This window comes from Ursus americanus, chromosome 5 (assembly GCF_024610735.1).
Source record: "Ursus americanus isolate L20-20 chromosome 5, mUrsAme1.1.p, whole genome shotgun sequence".
NCBI classification, from domain to species: Eukaryota; Metazoa; Chordata; class Mammalia; order Carnivora; family Ursidae; genus Ursus; species Ursus americanus.
This window is the reverse complement of record NC_142131.1, coordinates 11,934,993-11,947,897: the sequence shown is the minus strand read 5'-3', so window position 1 is coordinate 11,947,897 and position 12,905 is coordinate 11,934,993. Positions and strand designations below refer to the sequence as shown.

At 32.9% G+C, this 12,905-nt stretch overlaps 1 protein-coding gene across 2 annotated transcripts in view; it reads right to left on the bottom strand.

The window, feature by feature from the left end:
- Positions 1-492: 492 nt before the first annotated feature.
- CHD1 (chromodomain helicase DNA binding protein 1) overlaps positions 493-12,905 on the bottom strand; it is a 74,667-nt gene continuing 62,254 nt past the window's right edge. For both annotated transcript variants that reach the window (XM_045808344.2, XM_045808345.2), the window contains 5 exons: positions 10,729-10,907; positions 8,449-8,545; positions 7,450-7,501; positions 6,735-6,945; positions 493-4,988 (listed from right to left, as the gene is read on the bottom strand). In XM_045808344.2, the coding sequence (XP_045664300.2) occupies positions 4,643-4,988; positions 6,735-6,945; positions 7,450-7,501; positions 8,449-8,545; positions 10,729-10,907 (885 nt within the window). In that variant the 3' untranslated portion in view covers positions 493-4,642. The remainder of the gene's footprint in view (positions 4,989-6,734; positions 6,946-7,449; positions 7,502-8,448; positions 8,546-10,728; positions 10,908-12,905) is intronic.

Genomic DNA, 12,905 nt, shown 5'->3' with positions numbered 1-12,905 from the left:
AACTCAGCATACTGAAATTGAAGAACACCAGAGACAAAGCAAAGTTTTAAAAGGTAAGAAGAGGAAAAAAACAATGACTGCCCGGTCAAGTTCACAGCTCATCAACAGACTGGAAACCTAACAGCAGTCTACAATAATAAAACTACAATGCAATTCACATTTCTGCCAGATAATATACAGCATCAATGCCATCAATATCTCAGTTCATTTAAGAGAAGCATTATGAGCTCAGCTTTTGTTTGGGGACAATTAAACCATTTTAACTTAATATTTAGATCAAGACTCAAATGTAGATTGGGACATAGAATTAAAGGCATCTTAATTCTTTTGGGAGTTTGAACTACCAATCTTGTTTCATATAAAGATTGGTTAAGTTTTTATTTTTTTTTATTAAAGGGCAAAGTGTCTAATGGCCTTTTAGGATAGAAAATATGGCACATGAATACTCATTGAAGAATTTGTATAGATATTTGGAAAATATCTGGAAAGTATTTTTTTTTAAAGATTTTATTTATTTATTCGACAGAGATAGAGACAGCCAGCGAGAGAGGGTACACAAGCAGGGGGAGTGGGAGAGGAAGAAGCAGGCTCACAGCGGAGAAGCCTGACATGGGGCTCGATCCCATAACGCCGGGATCATGCCCTGAGCCAAAGGCAGACGCTTAACCGCTGTGCCACCCAGGCACTCCTGGAAAGTATTTTTTAATCCTACTTTACCAAATAATCTTATCTTTCATTCTTTAATGTAGTTAATATTTCCTATCCTTAGGTCTTTCTTTATAAAGAATCCAGGGATGCCTGGGTGGCTCAGTCGTTAAGCATCTGCCTTCCACTCAGGGCGTGATCCCAGAGTCCTGGGATCGACCACCTCATCGGGCTCCCTGCTCTGCTGGGAGCCTGCTTCTTCCTCTCCCAATCCCCCTGTTTGTGTTCCCTCTCTTGCTGGCTGTCTCTCTCTGTCAAATAAATAAATAAAATCTTAAAAAAAAAAAATCCAAAAATTTCCTGTAATAAAATCAATCTATTAGGTTCTCAAAAAAAGAAGAAAAAAAATTAGCATAAAGCATCCATAAAATCAATTACTACAGTCATTGCCAGGAGAAAATATAATTTCAATTGTTTTTTTTAAATGTCTAAATTTAGAAGACTTAATTTTAACACAGAAGTTTTTTTGATATAATTTTGTCTCAGGATACTGTTGTACTATTGCCTAGTTGTCTGCCCTTAACATGTTCATCACAAATCTTGCATAAAGTGCTACAATATATGTAATAGATTTGTCTGTATTTTTAAATTGAGTCTTGAACTGAAGTAATGGTTTTGATAGTTGTTTATATTAACTTGCTGAAATATCAATTTAGAAACATTTAAAAATACTTTTGTCTCAGGATACTGTTGTACTATTGCCTAGTTGTCTGCCCTTAACATGTTCATCACAAATCTTGCATAAAGTGCTACAATATATGTAATAGATTTGTCTGTATTTTTAAATCGAGTCTTGAACTGAAGTAATGGTTTTGATAGTTGTTTATATTAACTTGCTGAAATATCAATTTAGAAACATTTAAAAATACTTTTTGCATTATTTGCTAAGTAACGAACTACTTAAAATTTTAACAAGCCACATTTATGAGTTCACATTACAATTTCAAATAAAGCTGGTTAAGTCCAAAAGAATCCCGTATTTAAAAATCAGCTGCTTTCCACCGCCTACCCCCAACCCCCAAATCACTACAGTCCTTGCAAAAAAAATCACAACTATAAAAACTCCATTATTATTTAGTGAGAAACAGAGTAACGAAGATAGGAATTATGCCAATTACCCCAGTGTGTATTCTTTAAATCTCATGGAAATGAAATCAGTGTCAATCAGTGTATCTATACAACGCTTTCATTATTTAACTACAAAAATGGATTACAGAAATTATCATATATGTAATCTATGGTTTCATGCAACTAAAAAGTTTTATTAAGCCACTCACTCTGAAATTAATGAACAAATCATTCACTCCAGTTTTCCACAGCTTTCCAGTGTGAAATTATTTTCTAACATATCCTAAACAAAGAATATGTTCTTTATAAGCAAACAGGCCATTGCTTTTAATAAGAATCATTTATTGTATATTATTAAAGTGGAGGGTTAACTAGTACAGTACTATGCATAATCTCTCACCCTTGAAAATTTAAACACAAATGGATAAAAATAGCAAAGCAGAATGAGCATGTAAAAGACAAAATTTAAGCATATTTTATAGAGAATGTTCCCTGTTGTATCTATGCACTAATGTTCTTCTCCATTGTGTCTTAATAAGTTTATGGCTTATTCCTCTTCTACAGGATTACTGACTTCTTACAAATAATGAACATATTTTCCATCAATTAATGTTACATACAGTTTTAGATATTTCATTCAACTCAACTAATTAGGTGACTGAAATATTCAACTAAATGTGGCATTGTTAAGAAATTAGAGCCTATTCCACTGCCTCAAAATGTGATATTGTTCCTCTATGAAATCTGTACAATAGGATATAAGGCAAATATCCCAGCTACAAAAAGATAAATTAAAAATGCCAACCCTGATCTGTTTACTGTGCTGTTTACTGTGTTAATATTATAATTTCATTAAGTATTACATTTTTTTTGTTAAATGCTAACTTGTGGAATAATCATTTATACTAAATGTGGAAAAAAGTGGAAATGCTTAAAAATGTGTACCGGCACTAAACTGTTTTATCACTTTTATATTTAATTATAAATTAATGTTTAAAAATTGAGTTATTCTTCCTATGTTATCTGATATGCCAGGAAAAAACAGATTATTATTCTTCAGGGTAACTAAAAGAGGTATCACTACTCAAAAAAAAAAAAAAAAAAAAAAAGAGGGGCGGGGAGTGGGGAGAAGGAAAGCTTTCTTTTGTACACATAAAATTTTAGACCTAAATGGATAACAGGAAAATGTTTAAAAAATACATCCATCTATGGACAAATTTCTGTAGCTTGCTCCCACAGTTAATCAACAGGGACACATTTAAGAATATTATAGCCATATACCAATATACTTATATTTGTCAAAGTTAAGATTCAAATTCGCTACAGCACAGCACACATTCATGAGTGTATGCCACATGATTCAAAAACTCCCACTGAATATAACAAAATAAAAATCTGTGAATAAATATAAGGCATTCTAAAATAAAATCTGCAGGAAACCAACAAGAGTCCAACAAAGATTTCTATGATCTAAATTTTACTTCATATAGTCTTCAAAATAGATTTAGTTGTAGTGCCACACATTAACAAGTTAACTGCTTACCAAAATACCTTTTTCCTGGTAGCTAAATGTTACTACTTAAAAAAAAAAGTTAAGTGCTTAAGGGAATAAGAATGCAGCAGAAAATTACAGGAGCCCACGTATCCTTTTTCTTAAATTTAATTTGTCATATATAAGGTTTTTATATACAATCAGTGTGCATTGTAACAGTTTATATTAAAAGTCAATCAAGTTTATCTAAAATGTTACCTGGCTGCATAGCACATTTGACATTATTGCCCACATGAAAAGGGAAAACAAATGGATTTACAATAACTTTTGGCCATTTTGGATTCTGAAAAGTGTTCATACACCTACCCTTTTAAACCAAATGCATCTGAAAAAAATGTTTCCAGAGCATGCAGTTTAGATTTTACATATTATCTCAGCATTTTGTTACTACAAACACAATATTTACTAAAAAAGAAAAAAAAAAAAAAAGAAATAACATGTATCTAATAAAATAGTCAATATAAAAAGAGGACTAATGGAATTAGGTGGCCCCTTTCCCCATTTTTTACATTCTAAACAATGATTCCATCAAGACAAATCATTAAAAAGTGTTATTACACTGATATTTTTAAATGATAAGAAGGCCTGAGTTGGTAGGGAAAGGAACAGTCAAAAAAAGCCTGAGAAGGGAAAGGAAGTAAGGAAAGCTCATTTAATCCATTTACAATAATTTACAGCCATTTGTGTGTGTGTGTGTGTGTGTGTGTGTGTGTGTGTGTGTGTGTGTGTAAAAAGGCATAATAATAGATCACAAACAGGAAATTCCTGGCTATTTTACAGATATAAGTACAGAATTTAAATATTCAAGCTTGTGATGAAAAGCGGCAAGGTGGTCGCAGTGTACAATGTAAACAAGTAGCTTTGGAAAGTGAACAAAGTCCTTGAGTGTTTTTTCTTTATTAAGAAAAGAACTCTCTTTCATTCCTTCCTGAAACATGATCACAGGTCAGAGTAAAGTTCATATACAAACATAATTTAAATGGAGGTCAGTCTAAAATCACTGACTTAAAAACAGTTTTATCCAGCCTATATGGAAGGGCAGTGTTGAGGTCCCTGTAATAGTAAACATTTTCCATTTCTTTAAAAAAGAAAAAAAAAAGTACTACAGTATTTGTAGTACAGTGCAGCATAATCCTTAAATATAAAAATATTTTCTCTTCTGTTGGGATAATAGACCTTGCATCCTGGAAAGAAGTAACAATACTGCTACTGATAGAAGATCTGTTTATATCTTTCAAGTCATGTAAGGCAATTACTGTGTTGGTTTATGATATATGGCTAAAAGAAAAGTCCAGAAAGACGAAGTATCAGTTTTTGTTATGTTTTCCGACTACTCCAGGTATGCTCGGGTGTACTTTTGTGTTCAATTGAGTGTTCAAATGGAGATCTGGAGCCATAAGGAGATCTCTGATCTAGTGGTGATCTGGGGCCACTACTGGAAGCTCTGTGGTCCATTTGCCAATCTGAGTGATACCTATAATCCCTGGACGATTTATGGTGTGTATATTCAGAACTTGCCCGATGGTCTGAATGTAACCGATGATCTGAATGAGAACGATGATCAGAATGAGATCTATCCTTTAAACCTCCTTCCAAATTTGACCTGTGATCTCTACTCCTGTGATCATCCAGTTTTCTGTGTTTCTCTCTATCACTGTAATACCTAATAAAAGATAAATTAGAGATTAAATTAATAATGCAAATTAAACACTTCCAAATAATACAATTATTAAAAAATAAAACACAAAAATACTTTAAGGCATCCTTTTAATGTGTATAAGCTCTGTGTTTCACTACAAAAACTTCCTAAGTGAGCTTCAGTCATTGGACCTATCTGCATGCCTCTCTGGAAAAATCATTCAATTCACAAAACCAAAAGTGAACCATACAGAACACTTCAGGCAGCATCTAATTTTACACGCCCATTTTATTATTTAATTATTTTTTTACTATTTAATACAATTTAATTTTTAGTTAAAGCATAATTGATATACAGTATCACATTAGTTTTCAGGTGTACAACACAGAGATTTTGAAATTATACACATTATGAAATGCTCACCATGCTTAAGTGTAATTACCATCTCTGTCACCATACAAAGTTATTACAATGCTGACTATATACCTAAGCTGTACTTTATATCCCCATGACTTATTTAAAACTGGAAGTCTGTACTTCTTAATCCCCTTTACCTACTTCACCTATCCCCCTCATTTCCCTCCCTCCTGGCAACCATCAGTTTGTTCTCTGTATTTATGAGTCTTTTTTTCTCCTTGTTCGTTGTTTTTTTTTTTTTTTTAAAGATTTCAGACACAAGTGAAATATTTTATTTGTATTTCTCTGAGTTATTTCACTTAGCTCACATGCCATTTTTCAATTGGTTGCTACTTTTTGTTCTATGCAACAATTGTACTAATGCATCTTAATATCTGGAAGTGGGGATTAAGATAACAATCTAGAATACCCTTGAAATCAGAGCCTTATGAACCTCTAAGCAGAAAAAAAAATAAAAACCTCTAAAATGCAGTCTGTGAACTAATTTGCCAGAAAGGGATTTTCATTAGTTGGGGAAAGGTCATTGTTATAAACAATATAAATTATGTTCTATAAGCTTGTGAAATTATTAAAATTTACTATTTCAAATACAGCTTTTCGTTTTGTGTGCCCTTTTCTAATTGTAAGAGCCATTCTACAATTGATGTATTTATAAAATGACAGTGCTTATATTACAGAGAAGAAATTATTGCAGTGAGCACAACTAAAATGCAAAGAAAATCTACTGATTTATTTCTGATCTTTATTCTCAGTTTTTTCTTTTGCTTTTCATAATTATCATTAACTGATGAAAATATTCCTTTACCAAGTAAAATGTACTTTGTTGTTATTATTATATTAGGTTGTTTACTACTCAAAGGCTTCAAATCACAACAGACAAAAGTTTAAACTCAATAAAGTGTTTTCACATCAGTTAATTTTTTCCCTATGTGTTTTTTTAATGGAATTGAACAGAGAACTCCGCCCACCAAATTTCAGTCATATTCCATTGAGTTTTTATTTTACTCTATTACTGTATTTTGAAGAATATTTGAGTCAATATTCTCCTAAAACTAACAAAAATGAATCCTATGACTTATTAATTATAGAATTCCCTACACTTTCATCTCTTACTACACACTTTGATCTCAAATTTAGAATTAAAAAAAAAAACATTTTATAGAAATTCAGTTCTCAATATTAGCAAAAAGTACAATGTATCAGGGTTTTTTTTATTTATAAACAAACACCTTTATTTCACTTAAGATTTGTTATGATTACCTGAATACTGAATTAACTGATAAGGTCAAGTACTGTAAATTAAAAAAAAAAAACCTGAATAAGCAAAATTTCAAAACCAATTGTCCAGTTTACCTGCTTTCTTGCTTGTAATGATCCCAGTCACGATGATCTTTACCATTACTAAAAGAAGAATAGGGTCTTTTCCTAGAGTCACTCTTTTTGTAAGAATCTCCCTGATGTCGGTCTTTATGATGATCATGATACTGAGATAAGTGTCTATCAGATGAATAACTATCCCTGCTGCTATCATCGTGATTTGTATTCTCTTTTAATCTTTCCACATCTGTTAGATGAAAGAATACAGCTTTTGTTAATAACGTAAAAAAAAAAAAATACATGGTAAACAAAAGTAACTTTGCTGCTAGATTATAAGAACTCCTACTTCAACTCCAGAAAAACAAATTCAGTTGCCCAACAAAGACTTTAGAAATGGTCTATAAAGGCAGTACAGTAAGGCCTACAAAAGGGTTACTGTATTCTGAAACGTGAAAAAAATACAACTGAAAAATTTAAGGCCCAATGTCTTCTCAGACTACAGACTTGCACCAATAGAATACATTATTATTCGAAATATTATTTTTCAAAAATATATTCACTTTAACAATTATTCTGTAAGTTCTATAAACTGACAAAAGGTTGATTTATGGAAAGGTTAATAAGCTAAAAAGGATTACTGTTTAAGATAACAGATTTGATAATGAAAATGTGGGTATATAGTATATAAAACAAACCTGAAAGAGGAAAACAATTTTTAAATTTATTCACTAAAACAATTAGTAACACTTACCTGGATTTCTAATCACTTGAGCATTCAAGTTGCTGTTCTGGTCATTATTTTGCTAAAATAAATGCACATACATAAGAATCTTTTAAGTGGCTTCAAATACCCTTACAAAATAGGAAAAAGAAAAAAAAACAAAAAACAAAAAACATGCCCTAAAAGGAAAATCCTGATGCTGAAAGAAGTCCTCATATATTAGAGTGTATAAATGCATCACTTCCAGATACCTTTTTTTTAAAGCAGACTATTTGCACCATGACTTTCTTAAAAATTTGACTTTGAATTTTAGACTTACAGAAAAGCTGAAAAAAACAGTACCCAGAGTTCCCATATGCCTTTTACCCAGCTTCTCCTAATGTTAATATCTTACATAACACCACAGCATAATCAAAACTGAGTAATTACTAACATTGGTATAATACTATGAATTGAACTAGAAACTTTATTCAAATTTTACATTTTTCCAATAAAATATTTTTTCTGCTCCAGGATCCAATCGGGTATTCCATATAACACTGAGTTTTCATGTTTTCTTAGTTTCCTCCAATCTAGGACAGCTTTTTAGTATTTTTCTTGTCTTCGATGACCTTCACACTTTTGTAGAGTACTGGACAGTTATTTTGTAGAACATCTTTCAGTTGGGGTTTGTCTGATATTTTTCTCATGATCAAACTAAGGTTATGCATTTTTGCTAAGAATTCCACAAAAGTGATGTACCTTTCTTAATGCATGTACTAAGGGTTCATGATGTTAACCTTGATCACATGTTTAAGGTGGTTATTAAACATCTTGGAAGAGATACTCTTAGACTATGCCAATTATCTTATTTTTATGCCAATTTTAGCTTCCTCTAGAAGATCCTACCTACAACTTTTATCATGCTCTAACAGTGATTTTATATTTCCTTCATTCGTTCTACATTTATTAATTGAATTCTTCTATAAAGAATAATGTCTCAGTTTTAGTAACATAAATTAAAGGAAAAAATATGATGCATTAACTTACCTGAGATTCCTGCCGTTTTTTAATAGCATGTTTATATAATTTATGTAATTTTCTTGCATCAAACTCCGTAAACTTAGATACAAAAATCCACAGGTTTCTAGAAGAAAAACAGGTAAATTAGTCTGGTGAAAAATATTTAGTTTTTTCATGGAACCACTAACCACTACATAGAAACACACATATTTATTAGCCTTCTATGGAACAAAGTCTAAGGACATTATTTCTAGTATTTTAAAAACTTTATATGGTGAAGACTCCAATCTTTCTTTCTTTTTAAGTAATCTCTACGCCCAACACTGAACTCACAACCCTAAGATCAAGAGTTGCATACTCCAACAACTGGGCCAACGAGGTGCCCCCATAATGGATAAGACTCCAAATGAAACTAACCATTAAGTTTTACTTCTCTTCCAAATCCCTTCCTTTTATAATCTTTTAGAGTGAAAAGTAGTAATCCATCCTAATCTGAAACCAAAAAGATGTAAACTTACAAATCAGGAAGGGACTCATATTATGATTCATATTACTATAAAAGAAACAAGCTATGTTAGTAGTCTGACTAAAGATACCATCAGATAATATGGATTAAGCTTGTTTAAGAAGGGTCCTAAAGTGTGTTAAAGAGCAACTGTATGGGAGCCATTTACAGAGAAACTAACTTTGGATCCTGAATATAGAAAGAGAATGTGGTTATATTTCCACTTAAGCCTTATATATATATATAATTGAACTTTACTGTATACTTGTTCTATGGTTCTATGGTTTGGGGGTCATATGAGTTGAAAGAGCTTGAAGTAAGATTTACTTATTTATTTCAGACAGAGAGAGAGAAAGAGCATGCAAGTGAGAGAGCGAGCAGGCAGAGCAGCAGAGGGAGATGGTTCGATCCCAGGACCCTGAGATCACAACCTGAGCCAAAATCCAGTCTCAGATGCTTAACCGACTGAACCACCCCGGCGCCCCTCCTCATAATAACATCTTATCATTATCATTCAACTGAAAAATATACAGTGCCTTATATATAGTTTATAAAGGGTTTCAAGTACAGATGTTTTTTTGCAGATGATTACTAGTGGGCTCAGAGATATACCCTAACTGTTCAAGATCACAAAGCCAATAATTAGCCAAGATGGGGACCAAGCATGTCCTGATGCCACTCCAGGAATCATTCCGTGGCATTATAAGCACATGACTTCAGGCTATTATTATTGTCCATGCATGGCTTCAGTGTCTTCAGACATGACAGCTCAGTTTCATTTGTTTTCAAAAGCCTAGTGATCATAATCAACTTTCTGTCTCCTCTAACATGGGTCCTGGTGGAGTTGAAGAAGAAAGGGGACAAGGATAGAATCTTTAGTGTAATCATCAGTCCTTCAGAAATATGTCATTATTACAGTTTTTGCTTTGATGTGTAGCTGCACTGCATACAGCAAGGAAATCAGCAGACTAATAAACTGATATGACTGGGTTGTGGTCATTCTGTAGTATTCTTAACTTGTCTAGTAGCTTGGCTTAACACTGATCTGAATCTGGTAGTCATTAAGTGATTTGTATAATATTATAGCAGCTCAGATTTACAATTTTAAGATCAACTGTGCTGCTGTTGCTTCTAAAATAGAGGGGAAAATAAAAGTCTGCATTTTACACTGCTTGAGAATATTAATTTTTACAAGGTTGTATACTTATACCTGGAAGACGAATTGCTAAATTTATGTAACAATAAATTTGTTTGGTACTGCAAGTTCTAAAGTTATTACTAAGAAAAATTTGGCGAACTATAGAAATTTCTAAAAATAAAATGCAATCTGAATTTTAATGAAACAGTTTTCACTACTTCTTTTTTTAAGATTATCATATTATTTGAGAGAGCAAGCACGCACAAGCACAGGCAGGTAGAGTGGCCACAGGGAGAGGGACAAGCAGACTCCCTACTGAGCATGGAGCCCAACGCAGGGCTCAATCCCAGGATTCTGGGATCATGACCTGAGCTGAAGTCAGATGCTTAACTGACTGAGCCACCCAGGCGCCCCTTCACTATTTCGTATTTAAAGGACGAGGTGCCACCTGTGGTTTATCATGATGTATAATTAAGCAATCATTCACAAATAAAAAGCTTTAAAGTTAAAGGAAAAAAATGAAAACAATCACCCTCAGATTACCTCTTTAAACATTATTTTGTTACCTAAACTTCAGAATAAGAAAAATAAATTGAAATATAAGACACAAACAGATGGTTACATAATTACAAATTTAACATTTCCTGAGAAGTACATCACTTACTTTCTCCACTGCTTGATTTGTTCAGGATTTGTATACTCTTTCAGACATTCTGTGATATGGTCTCCAATTTTTATTAAACACTGTCGAGTATGCTCCAGTTGTTCTCTTTCTGAAAGGCCTTTTTCAGGCCTATCAAGTTGTTTCAAAGCTGCTTTGACAGGCCTCATCCTTTCTTTACACTTTAAAATGGGAAAATAAGAACATACATTAAAAATAAGAATTCAACAAAGATCCACTTCCTTCAACGATATCTGTATGAGTAAATACAGCACTGTTTGATGCTAAAATAAGCATTAAAGCTTGCCTCGCAGCTCTTAAAATATCAGGGTTTTTTTCTCTCAGATTTTCTTCAGAAAGTAAGGTTTTCCATTATCATTTAAATTCAATTCTTGTGTATGTAAAAGCTTCGGCTTTATTTCCTTCTGTAAAAATGGTTATTTTATACCATGTAACACATCACTAAGCAGTCTTAAACAAAGAATGCTAAAAAATAATATATCTCAGAACACAACTTAATCCTAGATTCACTCTAATATAAAATAAAATGTAAAAAAAAAAATAAGGATCTTCAGGGGCGCCTGGGTGGCTCAGTCGTTAAGCGTCTGCCTTTGGCTCAGGGCGTGATTCCGGAGTTCCAGATCAAGCCCCACATCAGGCTCCCTGCTCTGCTGGGAGCCTGCTTCTTCCTCTCCCACTTCCCCTGCTTGTGTTCCCTTTCTCGCTGGCTGTCTCTCTGTCAAATAAATAAATAAAATCTTAAAAAAAAAAAAAGGATCTTCATAAAATAAAATATGCTGGCAAAACTATTAAAATCAATATAGCTGTTAAGTATAAACTGTCTATTCTTCTAAACCTTTGGGACAAAAGAAAGCTGCTAAATGAATTTTGCTCTTATATTTTAGCTGGTCAGGGAACTGGGGATGCTTGATAGGGACCAATCTTTTCCTTGGTCTATGTATCACCGACATGCCAATAAAAGGATAATATATCAAAAACTATATGATTCAGTTAAAGTCCAACATGTATAATAAAAGCTATAACCTTAAACCAGAACTAAAATAAGAATATTACTAAAAAAGCAAACTATACATAAATTTATGTATACAAATGCAAAACAAATTTAAAATGAACAATAATTACATCCTCAAGTAGCAAGGTTGAGTTAGTTCCAGGAATGTTATGGATGGATCAACCACAGACAATATATTTAGCTGATCCAACGTCATTTCTTTCAAGAAGAAATCCTCATATCACTGCTGTGCAAGGGCCAGTCTTATTAAGTGTCTATATATGTGTGGAATCGTTTCTGGGTATTTTATTCTGTTGTAGTGACCTATTTGTCCATATCGCTTGGAAGTTATCCATCTTCTGTCAGGAATAATTTAAATATTAGAATTACATGCTTTTTAGTTAAAATTAGAACTCAGCCAGGCCTGATGTCTTTTTTTAAAAAGGGAAAATCTTTTCCTTTCTTATTTTTAGCATTACTATCTGTTCTCTACATTTCCTGCTTCTTGCTCAATTTTGGTAGTTTATATTCTGCTAGAAAATGATTCATTCAACGTATATAATTTGAGTGCATACTATGCTCTAAGAATCGTCCCAGACCCAGGAAATAGAGCAGTAAATAAAAGAGATCTTGCCTTTGCAGAACCTGTACTCTAGTAGGAGAAAAGAGCCAATAAATAAACAAGATGCAGTGTGTTGGATGGTGACAACTGTGATGAAGAAAAATAAAGGAGAAAAAGTAGAGAGATTTCTACTTCATGTAAGACTTCAGAGAAGAGTGATGTTTGAGCATATATCTTAAGAAAATGAGGGAATAAGCCATTTTGAACAGAGGGAAGAACAAGTACATATGTTCTAAAACTTGTATGTTCAAAGGAACAGTATAAATGCCAGCGTGGTTGGAACCTACTGAGTGAGGGAAGTAGCAAGAGATGATGGGAGTAATGAGCTAGATACAATACCTTTTAGCCTATTATCATGAATCTTTCATCTTGAGTGAGGGAAAGCCACTCAAGGATTTGAAGCAAAAAAATAAGAGGGGGTGACTTTAGCCTCTCTGTAACAGTCATTATCACTATGGTTGCTGTGTGGAGTATGCCCTGAGGAACGGAAAGGGTATAAGCACAAGAGTGGGAGCAGTGAAAAATAGCTAGAAGCTATTGAAATGT